General features: G+C 35.8%; 2 protein-coding genes and 1 long non-coding RNA gene across 6 annotated transcripts in view; 1 reads left to right on the forward strand and 2 right to left on the reverse strand.

The window, feature by feature from the left end:
• LOC132092351 (uncharacterized) overlaps positions 1 to 7,019 on the reverse strand; it is a 31,333-nt gene extending 24,314 nt beyond the window's left edge. The window contains exons 1-2 of the long non-coding RNA XR_009422218.1: positions 6,810 to 7,019; positions 5,995 to 6,312 (exon numbers count right to left, since the gene is read on the reverse strand). This is a non-coding gene — a long non-coding RNA (uncharacterized LOC132092351). The remainder of the gene's footprint in view (positions 1 to 5,994; positions 6,313 to 6,809) is intronic.
• Positions 7,020 to 7,146: 127 nt separating this feature from the next.
• Positions 7,147 to 10,983, forward strand: LOC132092348 (centrosomal protein of 57 kDa-like). Of its 4 annotated transcripts, none has more exons than XM_059498533.1 (12): positions 7,147 to 7,277; positions 7,459 to 7,671; positions 8,305 to 8,485; positions 8,572 to 8,748; positions 8,854 to 8,978; positions 9,087 to 9,203; positions 9,284 to 9,361; positions 9,506 to 9,601; positions 9,732 to 9,803; positions 9,901 to 10,130; positions 10,232 to 10,376; positions 10,498 to 10,983. In XM_059498533.1, the coding sequence occupies exons 2-12, from the start codon at positions 7,651 to 7,653 to the stop codon at positions 10,735 to 10,737; spliced, it is 1,482 nt and encodes a 493-aa protein (XP_059354516.1). In that variant the 5' UTR covers positions 7,147 to 7,277; positions 7,459 to 7,650; the 3' UTR covers positions 10,738 to 10,983. The 4 variants fall into 4 exon arrangements, with proteins under 4 accessions (XP_059354516.1, XP_059354517.1, XP_059354518.1 ...); XM_059498534.1 differs by having other exon boundaries at positions 8,857 to 8,978; XM_059498535.1 differs by having other exon boundaries at positions 8,575 to 8,748.
• Positions 10,984 to 12,513: 1,530 nt separating this feature from the next.
• Positions 12,514 to 18,480, reverse strand: part of LOC132092352 (sialomucin core protein 24-like) — a 15,010-nt gene continuing 9,043 nt past the window's right edge. The window contains exons 3-6 of the mRNA XM_059498540.1: positions 16,766 to 16,837; positions 16,528 to 16,581; positions 16,000 to 16,044; positions 12,514 to 15,920 (exon numbers count right to left, since the gene is read on the reverse strand). Coding sequence (XP_059354523.1) covers positions 15,760 to 15,920; positions 16,000 to 16,044; positions 16,528 to 16,581; positions 16,766 to 16,837 — 332 coding nt within the window. The 3' untranslated portion in view covers positions 12,514 to 15,759. The remainder of the gene's footprint in view (positions 15,921 to 15,999; positions 16,045 to 16,527; positions 16,582 to 16,765; positions 16,838 to 18,480) is intronic.

The raw sequence follows: 18,480 nt of genomic DNA on the forward strand, positions 1-18,480 counted from the left end.
TAAAAGGTAAAAAAAAAAATATTTAAATGAATAATTATTCATATTTACTTATCTTATTAATATAAAAAAGTAAAACTAAAATATTTTAAAAATAATTTATATTTTTAATTAAACTATAATGTACCACCCTCACTTATAAAAAACATGAATTCAATATGTATATTAATAAATTCATTTCTATTTATTTTATTAAATTAATTATATTATAAAGTCAAATCTATACATTATTAATAAAACTCTAAATTAAATGTCATTAAAATGAATTAAATTTAAGACGTTTAAATTGGTTCCAACAGATACAACAGAAAGACTGGTATTTTTACATTTAAGTATGAGCTTTGTCCCAAAGTACCATCATTCTGATATACCAAGTATACACTTGAAAGATAGATGTGTGTGTGTGTGTGTGTGTGTGTGTGTGTGTGTGTGATCATAGAGGCGAAAAATGCCAATGGTCTAAAGGGAGACATGAACATGCCTAACATTCAGGTTACGAAATTGATAGCCCTGTTTTCTTTTCTTCCTTTCACTCCTCACTATCTCTCCCTATCTCTCTAGATGTGACTTATCTCTCACTCCTTTATTCAACTTCTAAAAATTCCACCTCACAAAGTTTACTTATGAATGAGTTTGTCCTTTCATCATTGTTGTCTTAATTTTTCTCATTTTTCTACTTCTCCTCAGACATCACAGTGGTCTGTTGCTTCCACATATGCCAAGCTGTTTGGGTTCCAATTTATGTACATTTTGTTCCCACAAAAGGCTTATTCTGACATAACCATCAAAGAAAGCTTTCCAAGCTTTCCACAGCTTCCATCAGAAGACCTGCTGAGATGCTTAAACAGTGACACCTACATCAAATCACAACAAAGAAGTATACACAACAATGTATAAAGCTCAACTACTAGGATCAGAGCAGATGTTACTTTATAATAATAAAAAGTGATGCTATGGAGAGAATGATTCATGGACACTGTGGTGCAATAAAGGTTAATGGTCAATTTTAATATTTTTAGGTTTTGACACACAGTATCTCACACAGTCACCAGACCTTCCAATCTCCAAACAGATTTCTTCTTCTACTTCACCTGACAACTCAGTCTATTTCTGTTCTCTATTTCACATCCATCTGATATCCGTTTTTTATTTTTTTACCTATGACATTCTTATCCTCTGTAACAACACAAGACACAAAATAATGCCACTTCCTCCTTGGGTCTGGTTACACGTGGGTTCTGTGGCACGTGTGGCCATGGCTCACATTGCATCTTGCACATCGCATTTTATTTGCAGAAATACAGCATATAAAATCCACGTACCCCCCCACCACCACTTCTGGTAACCTGGATGTGACCATAATCGAAGCTGAGAACTTCTCAAGGTGGTTGCTTCATCAGGTTTGTAATCAAGAACTCTCAAAGAAACACAAAGAACACTTTAAATGTGAACGATTCATTGAGAAGCACTGTGATGTCAGAGGTGCTTGCATCTATAAAAACTAAAACAACTGTCTGGGTTTAACATGCACTTCACAGAACATAGGAAATGCTTCATTTGTGGTTTTATGGATGGATGTATTTTATCATGATGAAGTACTTTTCACAACAATAAAAGTGTCCAGAGCCTGTCGATTTAACTAAGTTTAACATTAGTTTTCTTTTTTAAACACATGAACAGTTGTGCCCTCTCATTTAGCCCTTTATAGAGTTTAAACACACACACACATAAAAATCTAAGCTCTTCGATCTTAATACTTTTAACATACTCACATACATGTCTGCTTGTTTAGCCCAAGAGGTTAAAGTTTGGCTGGACAGCATGGACCCTACTGACAGACGCTGTAACTACATCAATTCAGCAATTCAAAATTAGATGTGTATTCATACTAAATAACATCTGCAAGCATAATATAACAATTATAATACAGTAGATGTTTTTACCAATTGCCAGTTTTTGTTTGGAGGTCTCTTAAAAGCATTTAATTGATGTATATTTTTTAGTCGACTTTGACATCACAGTTCAGGATGGTTGTTTGTGAAGGCCATGCCGATCAATGTTGTCATGATGTAAATTTCCTGCATGTAATGGGTCTGCCAGATGAACAACTGCTATTTAGATAAATGTAAATGCTAATGGTATTATAGACATGTATTAGTCATCTAATCCTGATTTTTTTCTTGACAACATTTCTCATTTAGGTCAACCGGTAGAAATTTCCACTGTCTCAAGGTTAAGGCAGTCAAGTTATTAATTGGTTTAATTATGAGGTAATGGCACCCTCTGCTGTTCATAATTTGACACTATGGGAAAAACTTGGTTTTGTGGTAACTCACCAAATCACCACATTATTGTCAATGTTCAACTGCCAAACACAGCTTTTATATAACATTCATGATGTGATTTCAATGCAACTTTGAGTAAAAGTCAACACATCTTTTGACGTAATCTAAAAAAATGAGGTCTCCTCCCTGACCATGGGGACTTGATCTGCTATGTCGATTCCAAAGCTAACTATAATATGTAAAAGCTTGAAATCTTTCCCAAAACAAATCCTGCATGGATCCATGTGCACAGCTTTACATGGATTCATTCATATTGATCAACAACAGATGGGCTGTAATCTGATCCTTGTACACAGCATAACATCCAACACTCTCAAAAAAGCTTGCTTTGTCCTCATCTTTCTGCAAGTATGTCTCAAACTGCTCTGTCATCAGTGGATTCTGCATTTCATCTACACCTGTACGCCACTTTCCTCATCCTTCTTATTTCATGAGGTGTTTGTGCAGATCAACAGAAGTGGCATTAACAGCACTCTCTTAAACCATTTACGACACTCATACCAGACTGAACCAGCATCGGAGAGAAAATATCATATACGCACACCATATTAGAAGCCAAAGTGTTAACTGTGTTATGTAATGTGTCTTTCATTCCCTTTTCCATCCAAATAAGACTTGTTATTTGTTTTTTTTAACCAGGTCATTTTTCACATCGAAATAGGTGTCATTCCTCTAGGGCAGTACCATTCCTCAATTCCTAGAGTTGTGAGAGGTTTCTAAGGATTTCCTCCTCCCATCAGTGCAGTTACCACAAACAGGTCCCCCTCCCCAATCATAGGGTTGTTGTGCTACAGAGCTCCATGCGGTCATGTTAACCCCTTCAAACACAGTCTGCAGATTGTTTTCCATTCATTTTCTTTTTCTTTCTTTAGGGCGAAGAATAAATAAAGTGTCTATTTATCCTTTTATTTTATTTTAATGCTGCCTCATGGTGATAAAGCCATTTTCATCAACCACATTTTCATCTTCAGTAAATACAAAATGACAGTGAAATTGTTAATATTGAAGGGAAGATATATAATAAAAGGTCACAACACATCCTGATATGTTTAAGCTTTTCTGGCATGGTACACTGTTAAGAGGAAACAAATGCCATGAGAAAAGCTATTTTCATAAAAGATGCCTGAGAAAAAAAAGAAAAAAAAATATGAGAAGCACAACTGTTTTCATCACTGATAGAAATGTTTCTTATGCACCAAAGCACCATATTAAAATGGTTTGTGAAGGATCATGAGACACTGAAGACTGAAGTAATGGCTCCTAAAAATTTAGCATATCCATCATTGGAAAAATGACATGTAAACATAGAAAACAGTTATTTTAAATTTTAATAATATTTCACAGTATTACCTTATTACTGTAACTCATTACTGTATGACGAGACGTCTTTCAAACATTTTACTGACCCCAAACTTGAAGTGTAGTGTACCCTGCTAAAATGATTTTAGTAATGAGGCCTATGCATTAAAACTGAATGAATTTTAAACACTGTTAATGTACGCAGTATATAGGATTAAATAACTTTGCATTAGAAAATCACTACAAAGACCATGGACCCAGCTCACTAAACCAGTGCCAAGTGCCATCATGACACTCAGCTTCCATACACATACCAAGCAAAACACACACACACACACACACACACACACACACACACACACACACACACACACACACACACACACACACACACACACACACACACACACACACACATCCAATCCACATGACCCTCACAAGGCCCACAGCTAATTTAAGACATGAGGGAATAAGGAATAATTTTCAAAGCCTGTGTGGGCCACAAACAGTCTCCTCTACAGCTTTCTGTAACATGTCTTACTGTCCCAATAAAGAAACTTCCTACAGGTTCGTATCTATTGGGGTAAAACCCCTTTGTTCGGAAAATGCCCTTATAATAATCAAAATAAGAAATATGGAAACATAAATATAAATTTTATTCGTCAAATCATCTTTGTGTACATCATTTGAAAAGTGCTTCTAGATTTTTCATTCACAGACAGCTAGCACCACATCCAAATCAGAAATATGACACTATGAGCCATAACGAACAAAACACAGGCCTTAGGAAATATGGGCATCTTACATAATTTCTAAAACTCCTTTCAGACCAGTGAACTGACGCTGACCTAAATCTGTCTCTCTATCCATAGCTTCTCAGGGCTTATCACTGCAGAAACATGCATTAGTGCACACACACACACACACACACACACACACACAAACACCCTCACAACAAACTATGCCCATTCAGATGCAAGTCATTCAGGTGCGATGCACAACCAGAGGATGCATCCTGTTAGTGTGGTATCAAGCAAGTGGGCTGCACCAACCACAATGACAATAACAATGCTTTATTACATCAGTCATCAATCTTTTTTCTTGGATAACTGCTTTTTGAGGTCACATCCTGAGTCTGTCTATATCAGTATCTGTGTGGTGCTCCCTGGATCAAAGGTCAAAATAACTTTTTTTCTCTACTGCTGTGTCCTCATTTGTCATGGCCCCTTGAATCCCATAATTTCAGATATCAGAGCTGACGGCTTACCGCTGATACAGTAAGCAGAAAGGGTTAAAATGTCAACACAAAACAAGGGAGGAACATCCTGTCATCTAATAAACCACAACACAAAATAAGCACCTAAAAGAGAGGGCTTTGCATAAATAGAACAGGAAAAGATTATATATATATATATATATATATATATATATATATATAAATATATATATATATATATATATATCACTGACTAATATTCATATTCAAAATGAATAAGTCAAAATATCCTCAATCTAAAACTGTGTTAATGTGTCGAGTCTTTTCGTAATTTTAGTAATGGACATAGTGGATTGACATTTTGAGTTAATTAATAACACATCTGTATTAATTAACAAAGCTGCTGATCCAAAAAATAACACTAACAAAGCAACAAGTTAATGTTGATATTCTGACATCTAAAACTAAAACTAAAGATGAAACCTTTGGAAAAACAGTATTCTCAAGACTTAAGGATTACAGGAAAATATAGTGATAGCCAATGGCCAGTCACATTCAATGTACAGACATGAGCCACATGGATTTACATGTTCTGGTAAACCTTTATGCAATATCTGTGGCTAAGGAGAGCCCCTGATCCTCTCTGACTCCTCCAGTGAATTCTGTGACACAAAAAGTCTCAAAAACTGTAAGAAATGACCCAGTCCCCTAGCGTCTTAAACCCGGGCAGAACTATTTTATAGGCTTATATAATGATAGTATGGTTTGAAATTGAATGAAAAACAACATGGAAACAAAGGGGAACATAACTAATGGTAGAGCCAAACCCCCCAAAACCCAGTTCTTTATTACTTGCAAATTGCCTTTTAAGAATTAATGGTCCTTCAAGGGTTCCCACACTTTCAATGATTTTCCAGTTGTATGTGATGAATGGATAAGGATTTGAAAAACAAAAAAGCATTTTATAGAAATCCCACTAAAAACTTTCCAGGCAAAAATATTTAGTGCTACACAATACACATAGTGGTACACCAACGGTTGTTGGCTTTCACAAAAGGCACATAGATCACGTACAGTTATTGTTTAACATACAACCAATATCTTCAATATTAACTCAATAATTACTATGTTACTTACCTGAACTTTCTGGAGCAAACATATGCATTTCTCCCTGACATCTTCATAAGGACAGCGTTTGGAGAGAATCAGGACATGAGCCAGCAGAGTGTTGAGATCACTGCACAGACTGTCATCCATGGCTGGGGGAGAGGAGGACTGCGGGTCTGGGATCGACCCCATGGTCTCTATTCTCTTCATCACCTCTTGGTGAATGAGTTCCATCGCTGCCTGTCTAGAGCTCAAGTCTCGACTGCCCAGAGCATCCCACCTTCCTGCAGCATCTCTCACATCCATCACTGTAACAGTCTACTATTCTTCAACTATACACCTGAAGGACTGAGCCATGCACAAGACAAAAAAGGTGTGCTAATTATTTATATAGCTGGAATAATCCTAAACCAATCTGCTCTGTCGGCAAAGGAATTCTGCAAATCCCTTCAAAAATTTTCCATTATCTGCTAGTATAAACAGACATTATACGAATTATATGCATTTATAATGTAGTGGTACTTTACCAAACAAAATTTTGGTAAAAATTGAACAGTTGTTTTTGTTTTGATTTCTGTTGTTTAAACAATTTCAAATGTCTTGGGAATTTTTTTTTTTTGAGTTTATATGTAAACTGGTTATTTTACCAAAGAAACACTGAATATGATATCATACAGTAGACACATTGTTAAAAAAAATCCTTGATTGACGTTAAATCAAGTTCTGTTATTAGGAAACAAGCTAATATTCCTCAATTGTTACACAATTAATAAAGCCACAGGTATTGTCAGTAATTATTAAGCGCGTACTATTTTAAAAATAAATGTCATTTTGAAAATACTTACTAAATTTACATTCTCTCTAATCATCCTCGCTGCCGTACAATGAGACCTTCCTGCGCTCTGACTCTTCAATCGATTTCAGTCCTTTGAACAGCGGCTTGAGTTAACAATTGATTGACAGCTACCACAGTCAAATAGTGTTCTACAAAAACAAATTATAGGCGGAGGCATGCACTCAGCGCACCAATCAACGACAAGAAAGGCGTTCACGACAAGCCACGCCTCCCAACACTAATACAAATCGAATTGTAGTTCAGACGCTCGTTCATTTCAACGCTCTCGAGGTGGCGCAAATACAACGCAGAACTACAAATACCAACAGCCACAAAAATCTTTGGCAACTGCAGGGGCCCCGCCACCACTTGTTTATCTCAAAACCCTTTACCCTAATGATTAATGCAAAGCTTTCACCAGATATTCATATATCTTATTCAATGAAAATTTGTGAGCTAATCTCTGAAAACAGAGCAGGTGTGACTACACCACCTCTTACTTTTTTACAAATATGAGTAATGTTCTAGTCTTTGTTAAAGTTCCTCTGTGTTATTATATGAAGGCATTCTTAATAAAAATAGAACTGGGAAACAAGTAGAGTACTTTGTTGTCAACCTGATTAATCCAGATCCATCCAATTTACGTGTCTGTCTATCAGTATTTCTTTATATGATAGAAACTGTGGTCATTGTGTACATGCGGAACCACTGAGAGCGGTAAAAGAAGAGGGAAATTTGAAACTGGGCGGCGCAGTCGGCTTTACCTGCTAACATGACCCTATCAGCTAATTCATCTGCACCTCGATGAATGCATCGTTTCTTCTAATGTGTAACAACGAAACTGATTCATAATGGATCACTTCAGAGATCAGGTATGCTAAATTGTTCAATTGAGGTTGTTATTATTCTTAGCGATGTTTACATTGATGTATCACAGTCGTTAGCCTTATTAGCGTAATCACGTTTTGTACTGAGCAGCCTAGAGCAGTAATTTTGGGTCCGTGAAGCGTTTATGTAGCCTAGAAAGCAGCTCATTAGGGTTTGACACAGGGCCATTTAATAAATTAACAATGAAATGTATCTTGTTTGACTTTAAGTGTTACAGTGTGGCTTGCTTTTTCAGTGATTCAGTGACTGTAACGTTATAGTATTCTTTAACAGTAATTTGATGACTCCTGTTTGTGTGTGTGTATATAAATGCATGTATGTATGTATGTATGTATGTATGTATGTGTGTGTGTGTGTATATATATATATATATATATATATATATGTATATGTATGTATATATGTATGTATGTGTGTGTAATATATTTATATATATATATATATATATATATATATATATATATACATACACACACAAACACACATTTATGAGATTTATAATATATATATATATATATATAAAAGCTGTATTATGATCGTTCACTCATTCAAAGTGTTGTTTTTTTTGCCATAAAATGTATAATCTGCTAATTTTTTTGTTTATTTCTTAATTACAGAGTCTAAATCTGGACTCTCCATCTAAACATAGTTATGTTGGCAGCTATTACAAGCCTCCAGAGAAGCTGTCAAGACCTCTGTATATGAACGCAGACACACATTCACTGGAGGGAAAGAGCTCGGGTGTACAAGACATCAGCCCACAACTTTATCGGACAGTACCTGATGCTGGAAGCAGAGGTGAATTGAGTTTAATAAACAACACAGAAGACCATATGTAACCAAATATTTAAGACCAAATGTAAATGTTTCCTGTGTTTGTCCAGCAGTGATATCAGCCCTGAAAACACTCCAGGAGAAGATGCGACGCCTGGAGCTGGAGAGAGTTCAGGCAGAGAGGAACGTCCAGGATTTCTCTCAGACTATTCCATATCAGGCGGGTGCTTCTGCGCAGAGAGAACCAGATCACAGCACACATGAGAATCAGTCTGCACGGAGGAAAGGTAAAAGTGTTGCATGACTGGTTTTGATCTGTTGTCATTATAATTGCAAAGTCCAGTACTGCACTAAATCAGTGTGTACTAAGTTATCTTTGTTTCTCTTTTTAGCAGAGCTGGTTTCTAAGCTTCACTCTGCAGAAACACGATACTCTCTGCTGGATAAACAGATTGATTATATGAGGAAAATGGTGGAATGTGCAGCGAGAGAGAGAATCAATCACACAGACAAGCAGGTGAGCAGACCGACAAAGGCTAAAGAGCTTGTGCAGTATATTCCCATATATTCCTATACTGTGCACCATAGCTTTTTAAATCCTCTCTTTATCTCTCCATTTCTTTAGGACTCTGTGTGTAGGGAGAGCACACATACAGACCCACTAATGCAGGCACACCTCAACAAATTGGAAAGACTGGAAAAGGAGTATCTAAAACTCACCAGTACACAGTCTATTGCCGAGGTACAAACATATGAAATATTTAAAAATCCACATGGACAATTATCTTTTTTATAATATGTTGTGGTATCTTTCATCTACAGAGGAAGATTGAGCTCTTAGAACAGAAACTTTTAGAGGAGCAACATGAACGCAAACTTGTGCAGGAGAAAGCAGAGGAGGTGAAACAAACAAACGGGCAAAATTGCAAACGCAGAGTCCTACAAAAGATTTATAATGTCAACTTTCCCCTTACAAAAAGAGCTTTTATTAAAAAGCCATTTTTAAAATTAGTGCCTTAATATCATCTCTTTTCTTTGCATCAGTTGCAGCGAGAGCTTGAAAACAATCTCATCTCCCTTTCTGCTGTGACCCAACCTAAAGGCAAGAAGAAGAAGAAGAAAGAAATGGCGGCTTGCAAGGTAAAAAAAAAAATGCTCTGCAGTAATGTGACGTGAGCACAAGGTGGCAGTATATTTACAAAACAGAATACTACAGATTCTGTATTGAGGTCTGTTATTCAAGTTTTTTTTTTCTCTTATATTATGTCAGAAGCCCTCCTCAGCTAAGTTAGAGGCGCCCCCCACTCCTAAGGCTAAACGCCTCCCATTTGTGGCTGGAACAGTCAGTATGACCTCGCCTTGACTCAACATCACTTGATTATTATTTACATTTGTTCATGGTTATTATTACACAAAAGTGAAAGTTCTTTCTCTCTCAGTCGACCAGTCCCAGTCACTCTGTCAATGCCAATGTTCAGAGTGTGTTGCACCTGATGAAGCACAGAAACCCACGGCTGTGTGAGAGAGTCAGCGCTCTGCAGAAGTCGGGTTCTGAGAACCAGCGGGCTGAGCGCAGACCTCCGTCCTCCCCCAGCAGAGCAGCTTCAGCACTGGGCAGCCTCTCTGATGTTCTGCTCGCCCTTCAGGATGAACTGGGACAGATGAGCTTGTGAGTCACGCCATCTTGACCATTACTATTTTTTTTAATGCATTGATGGGGAGAGTAGGATACAATATAAACGTGTGTGTGTGTGTGTGTGTGTGAGACAGTGAACACCAGGAGTTGGTCAAGCAGATAGACGAGACCTCTAAACGAGAGCTTCGTGATGATCTGGAGCAAGAGCTGGACTGTCTGGTCAAGAGAATGGAGGAGAAAGCAGCTCAAATCTCCAAACTGCGCAAACATCAGCAAACAGTACGTCTGTACTTAAAATTACAGCTTAGGTTACACATTACACTTTCTTTTTGTATTGTATTTAGATAAAAACATCCTATAGAAAACACTGATGCATATGAAGCTGTTTTTGCTCATGTAGGTTCAGAAACTCTCCCAACGATCTTGTAGCCCCAGGAAGAAGCCACATGGTGCTGCAAGTGTAGAGGGCAAAACCAGGGCACAGAGTGGGGTACAACCATTGCCACCGTCCCCTGTCAAAGCCTCAGCTAGCAAGGGACAGAAACAGAGCGGGAGCAGTCAAGAGACCCTGAGGCTCCTCAGAGAGACACAGAAACTGTGCTCTGGCCTCCGCAAACAGGACATTGCATGGGAGACATAGTTGCATTGTCCTGAAACGCATATCTGGGGCTTTGAGGAGTTGCAGCTCAATAGGACAGTGGAATGACACCTGATCTTTGCCCTCAGAAGATCCGAAAACACTGATTCACCTGCATCATAATTTAAATTTTAATCAAAACATATATACCTCTCAATGATTTTGAGATTGTTTTTATTGATTTTTATTTCTGTTAGTAATATTCCTTTGTTTGAATAAGTTGTAAATAAAATATCTACATATTTTTAAGTACAGACCAACTTGGCTTTTTATTTATGTGCGCACTAAACTCTAATCACTTTTCACCATCCAACTGATTAAATTAAATCCTGTCCTACAGCTTTTGGTTTGATCTGTTGATTCAACTAGAAATGAACATTTTACACAATCACTACAAATGGTTGTTGATGAGACTTTTTACTTCACCTACTCAAAGTGTGAGAAAATAATACCAGGAAATGTAGTGGTGGTGATTAAAGATGTGTGGGAAAAACAAGTATTGTTGCAGCATCAGCTTTTGTGTCCTTTCTTTCTTATGAGATTTATAATCAGCTGACACATTGTTTCCTCCACTGTTTCCACAACAAAATGATCCCTTTCTTTGACATCTGATCTTGTTACAACCACAAACCAGAGTGATAGTTTAAACCTTAAGAAACCACAAATTATATATATATATATATATATATATTTAAACGAGAGGTAAGTAGATGACAAAAATGAACAAAAGCATTTTAAATGTATCGATTCAAGATGAATGGCATGCTCAATTCCTTTTAGGTTTGATTTGGGTGCTCTTCGGTCCAAGGTAGAACATTTAAAAAGGGCGTGTAGAGAATCAGAGATTTCTTTTCTCTACACGCCCTTTTTAGCATTTTAAATGTAACCAGGAAAAAAAGATGGACTCCATTTTGTTCAGATGGATTGGATTATGGTCTGTGACAGTACAGATTAAATCAGTATTGCATTAACTCATTTGAATACAGGAAGCACTGGTAAACATATGCAATGTGATATAATTGATTCTTGGTGCTCAAAACCCTTGATTATGGCAAGATGACATAGGCATGTTAACCGGTTGTGACTGCTTGTTACAGTGCATCATGCAACATGTCCTTGTAATACTGCATTTCTCTAAAATGATTCATGACTCTTATGGTCGTGTTTTCAGTAGTATGGTATGAGGAGGAAACAATGAATCCCAGCATATGCACATCCTGTCCAGAGAAGAAATCCAAGCATTTGATGCAGAGTAAGCAAGAACGGAGTTGACACTCTGGGTGAGCGCATATCCTGTTAGTTAAACATTACAGAGTGTGTTTTAAAGGACTGTTTTCTAGGACATAGTGACATTGAAAAAGTTATAGTCCAGGGATTAAAAGATGTTTTAATGAATTTGAACTGGACTTTTGTTAACTTATATCATCTCAGGGCTCTTTATTCTAAATAATATCAGAAATTCTTCAAACTGTGGCCGATGGAATCCCATTTCCATCTCATACTTTCAAATAAATCATGTCATGTGAGTTACAAAGTTGCAACTGTTAGATAATGAGAAGTCACACTTGGGACATATATAGTCACAACTGTGGAAAAAAAAAAAGAGTCACTTTTCCAGATTCAATGGTGCATCGAGAGATATAAAGTCACAGTTAACTTTATCTAACTATTTTGAGGTGGGAATGAACCTCTTGTGGCTGTAATCATATATGGTACTGAAAAAGTGACAGTCATAAAGGTTTCTTAAAAAAAAAGGCAACATAAAGCAACATCCACAACTGTTTTACAATACTCAAACTTTAATTAATTAATCACATTTTCAACCTAATTGTGAATGCAGATCTGAAACACAAGAACATAAGAAAAGAGTTCCAAAGAAATAAAACCAACACAATAGAGCATAAAACTATTAAGGCAGACTTTCTGGATACAGATGCAATGTTAAGGGTCTTCTAATTGACAAGAGCAGATGTGGAGCATGTCCATGTTTATGTGAAGCAATAAAAAAAAAAAAAAAAAAAAAAAAGGGGGAAAATGCACTACTGGACAACAGGCCATAGGTAATTACAGTTATTAGAAGAAAAAAAGAAGAACCTTAACTCATTTATTAGTATTTAGATAACAAAATGGTAGCACAAGCGAGATGCTATAGTCCATGTACCTCTCATTATCTGCTCACAACTTCAATAGACCCAACGTTCACTCTAAAATGTTCAAGTCCCTTTGAGTGCATCTCTTCATGACAATAGTAATTCTCATCATGTAATCTTAATTAAGGCACTTTATATTCAAAAGGTGCAGCAAAGAATGAACACTAGCTCAGAGCAATGACAGAATATGGCATTTTTATGGCTGTTTCTGTGGAAATCTGATGCATGCACACAAACATAATGGCATAAGAAATCAAGGCCACAAACTACTCGAAGTTAGGTTGAATTCTCTGAGTGTGAGAGGATTTTGAGCAGTTTACCTTCGCAAACATTAGCATCCTTGACTGAGCTCTGAATTCGGAATTAATGTAGAATGTCTATTATAGCCCTTTGCATGCACAGCTAAAATCCAGTTGCAACTATGTGGGATCTTTGGATGTAGCCTGATGCTAAACAGACAATACTATGATGAGTTGTGTAATTGTGCATTTATGATAATGATTATAATAAATTACAATGGAAACACTGTAGTCTGAACATTTTTTTTTTTTTAAGTAAACAGTGTTTTTAATTTGGCAAAGCTGAAGCAAAATGGCAAACAACAGGATTTCTTCTGACTACACTATGGGCATGATGAAGCTTGTGAAGCATCATAGCAGCTTTTCATCGACTCATGCTAAAACAGACACCTTTGGCATTTAAGCACTGTGATAAGACAATGGACATGCAATTAAGTGGTTCAATAAAGAAAGTGAGGCCTAAGCAGTCATCTTCTGAGAAACATGCAATTAACACAATGGTGGGAATGGAACATTTTCAACACTAATATATCAAGAAAGCAGATGAAAATGAAAGCACACAGAAAACAAAACGATTCCTTTCTGCCATTACAAAATTTGCAACCCAAATAACGTGAATCACTTCCCGAGCCAACACCTTTACAACTCGCAAAGGAAGTTATTAGCAGCAAGCTAATCAAGATTATTATATTTAAAATTTCACAAAGGAATGAAGGAAAAAAATTACAAGCCCTCTGCCTAGAAACGTGCCAACACTAGCAAGAAAAATGGTTTTATGAACATAGTACCAAATAAAATTAGCTCAGCAAGCCAGGAATTAGGCATAGTGTAGGTCTATTCAAAATAAATTCACCCATATTCAATAATTATATTTCAAGAAATCAAACCTAAGCATTAAACGATTAGTCTGTCACAGCTCCAAGACTCCATAAAAATCGGCAGATGATTGTAGCGATAGACAGAAACGACAGAATAAGCAAAACATATCCTGAATGCACTTTTCTAGACTACATTTCAGTTCTCTTAAGGGTAATTAACACAAAAGCTCCTAAAAAAAAATTAGGCTCTTTGTACAAGCCTGAAGTATGTACACCTCAGCTTACTGATTCAGTTTATGGTCAAAGAGTTCAGATTATGTATAAATATCGATCTGTTTTTGATTGGGAGTGCTAGAATCTAACCGACATTTCTGCGCTAGCAAAAAAGATAATAAAAAATGAACCTCAAGAACTGAGAGAAGCATTTTGGAAACATGACATATTTATCCAACAAATGAATTAACTTGTAATTATCTACTCTGTATAATATAGTGATCAGTCCAGCTGGCAGACACTAGATCTACTTCAATGAAACAAGCACGCATGCGTGTCTTTAAACACACTGACAAACAGGCAGACACACTAACACAGAGCCTGGCCTCGATGGAGCCCCAACACGAACGCATTCACACTTTTAAGGCTCACTTTAAAGGCAGCAAGCCACTGCCTCCACCTAAAGGCACTTTGACTCAACTGTCAATCATTCTGAATGGGATCATTGATCCTCCGCTCTCATAGTGCCTCAATCTATTCGCATGTCTGGCAGAATAGACTCATTTTAATAAAGACTCATTTCTGCTGTTAGTAGAACTGGATTGGATGAACTCCTACGGTTTCAAATTCACCAACTCTCCAAAAGTACAATTTAAAATGGCCGATATGCTGGTAAGTCCCCCACAATGATAGGATGCTAACTAAGTGTATATAATGCATCTCTGATATTACCCAGCACTCCACTGTCACATTTGGGGAAGAAAAAAGGACCGAGATTCCAGCTTTAACTCATTTTGAGAACTGATGTCTACTGGTTCTCTAACTACTGATAGTTAACAGTGAGGGACTAAGGTGGGGAATGTAATTTATTGCAAACATTTTGGTTCTCTTAGTTGATGTAAAAGAGAGGAATAGCCAAAAAAGGGCTTGAAATCAAACACCACACACAGAGGGATACAACCCAAAGGACTATTTGATGAAAATGCAGAACAGATTTAAAAATGAAGGGGGAAAACTTTGTTCATTCAGTAGTGAACTATAAAGATATTATTTTTGAACATGGTGATTATGTTGATGGATTATTGAGAACCATCATTCATGGTAACTGTATAAAAAACACTGTTCTAGTGAAGATACCTGAAATTAACACTGGAATTGGGAAGTATTGTAGCAGGTATAATAAGAAGGTGCCCCTCCGATGACTTTCAGGGGAAACACCATGAAAAACATTTATGGACATAACTTGGAAATCTGTGGTTATACACGAAAGCAGGACACATTTCACATAGCCCATAATGCCACTGCCCAAAAAGGCTTGGGGCATTACTTTGTGTGTGGGGTGTATTTGTGTTAATAACCTTGAGTGATTGTGAGAGCTCTAACATTAACGAAAAATAAAGCTCAAATCACAGGAATTCAAATTAAAACAAATATGAGGCCGAACATGGGGAGTTTTTAGGAAATATCAATGAATCTGTGAGTAGAATGTGCCTCTCAGTTTTGGGTTGGAGTGTGGGTTTTGTGGTGCCTCCAGGTGGTAGCGGGTTACAGGGTGTGGTAGTTGCGATCCTTGGATTTGCAGAACTTGTAAAGGAAAAAGATGACCGCTTGAAGCCCAAGGACTAACACAATTCCCCCGATGAAACTGGCGGCATCAAATGTGGATGATTTAGATGGAGAAGTAGTAGGTGACATGGTCGTGGTGCCTGTGGAAAGGCCAAATTTTCAGTTAAACTTAAAAGGATAAAGGAAGTGTTTCACTCTGTAAGAGAGAGCTATACTTACTTGTGACTGTTGCGTTTTGAGTCGGGGAATCTGCTGTGGTGGTAACTGAAAAGAGGGAGAAAAAAAAAAGTGCTGTTCAGAATTATTTTTTTTACATCAACAATAAACAGCTGATACATTAAATCTTACAGCCTGTTCTATGTTATAAACTGATATATATATATATAGTTTATAACAGAGCAAGCTGTAAGATTTGATATAATCTGCTATTTTACTATTTTTTTATATATCTATTAGCAGTTAACACATATCAATAATAACTTGCTTAATTTTTTATTAAATGCACCTTTTTAATTTAAAATATTGTTTTATAATTTAAATGTTTTTTTTTTATTATTGTTATTTTTAAGTCAATGTATTTTATGGCTCTTTATTTATATTTTATGGTCAACCAATATGAGTTTTTAATATGGGTATAACTTAATAAATAAAATTGACATTGGAATGACTTTGGCATTAGACTTTAAATTAAATAGGTATGCATTTCAAGGTGTGTATGAATGCAAATGAGAGGAGTCTGGATGGTACCGTTGGTGGTAGGGTTTGTGGGGGTAGGGCTCACGGTCGTGTTCGGTGATGGTTCTGTAGTACAGAGAAAACGCACAGATTACCACCAAAATCATTATCCCAAAATATAATTGGTCATGTCACAGAACATTTATAGCTAATGACTCAATTGCTTATTTTTGGCAGATAATGAATGCTACAGCCAAACTATTTTTCAGCCATTATAAAAAGGAGCTTGAGATAGTAGGACAGGACGTACCTGTGCAGTTCACACTGACGCAGTTGATTGTTTGGTTCACAGCACTAACGTTATAACACTTAGGTTCACCATCTGAAACATAGTGAAGGCAAAACAAATTATTCTAAAAGAAAAAGAAAAGACAAGACCAAGCAAAGTCACTGTGCATTTGAAATGCAAAAAGGTGGAATTTGCTACTCAAATATGATTATCTAAATCTTGATGGATTGACTGAAATGATGTATAGCTGCACTGATTTCAGAAGTTAGCTTTTTTCCCGCTGCTTTTCTCAAATATTGCAAACTGGTGCAAATTATCTTGCTGTGCAGCGGAGGTGGGGAAAGAATATCTCTGAAACAGGTTACGCAAAATCAACTTGTCATAATAACCAGTAGTACATGAAAAATGAAAAAGTCTACGGATTAATTCAACACTTAGAATATTATATACATACACACATATACATACATTATGTATATACACATATTAGGGCTGTACGATATTTGGAAAAAATGACATTGCGAGATTTTATTTTTCTGCTATATATATTGCGATATGAAATATAATCCATTTTTTTCTTACAAACAAAAATGGGGTAAGCACACATTCTCATTTTAAATTATTTAAACATCAGAGTATTATTTAAATTAGAGTAAATTAATTGTTTGTAACTTTAGGATATGGTTTGAATTGTTAACATATTAACTAACATGAACTTACCACGAGCAATACTTTTGTTACTATATTTATTAATCTTTGTTTATCTTAGTTTATAAAAACACAGCTGTTCATTTTTTGGTAACGTTACTTCACAGTGCATTAACTATGGTAACAAATACTGTACAACTTTTGATTTCAACAATGAAGGCTATAGCTTAAATGATGAAATTAACAATGTTTCATGGCCAATTCCGATACCGATTTCCGATTTAAAAAAAAAATCTTTTAAGCAACAAACAAGAAAGAAGGAAAGTGTGCAAAAACAAGATATTGGGTATTTAATAGGCCAAATTTGCTTTTGGCTATTGAAAAACAATAACTGTAACTATCTGAAATTAACAGCAGTAACTGCACAATAAGTAGCCTACATTCAATACAAACATAGATGGTACAGACATCAGCATTTAGCTTTTGTTTTTGAACTGGCCTTAAATAAAAGATTAACTGTAACCATGTGAAATTAAAAGCAACAACTGCATAGTTCTACAATACAAACAACACAATCAACACACTTTCAATAAGATGTTTCTTAATCAGCATTCAGTATTTTAGTTTTTAAATTTGGTTTAAAAAAAAAAAAGATCTTTACTAGTGAGACTAAATAAATATAATATATATATGCTATATAAATACATTTTCCAAAATGTTAAAATCAAATAATGTTGGTGCGAATAAAACAAAGATAAAACAAAGTGTTTCATTCATCCAATTAAAAAAAAAATTAGGGTAATGATTCACATAACACTATATTTTTTTACTTGAGCCAATGAAAAATAAATTTATTTTAACTTATTGTCTCAAGTAAAAAAATATAGATGTGAATTATTACCCTAAAATTTTTTAATTTGATGAATGAAACACTTTTTTTCAGTGTGCTACAGCAGGTGATTTTTAAATCAAATTAAGTCTATGTAATTTTAAGGGAAAATAAAAATAATCATCCTATACAGAACTGACGTTTATTCCTGGCTTTTCAAATGTGTATGAAAATTCTAAAAAAAAAAAAAAAAAAAAAT

This window comes from Carassius carassius, chromosome 18 (assembly GCF_963082965.1).
Source record: "Carassius carassius chromosome 18, fCarCar2.1, whole genome shotgun sequence".
NCBI classification, from domain to species: domain Eukaryota; kingdom Metazoa; phylum Chordata; class Actinopteri; order Cypriniformes; family Cyprinidae; genus Carassius; species Carassius carassius.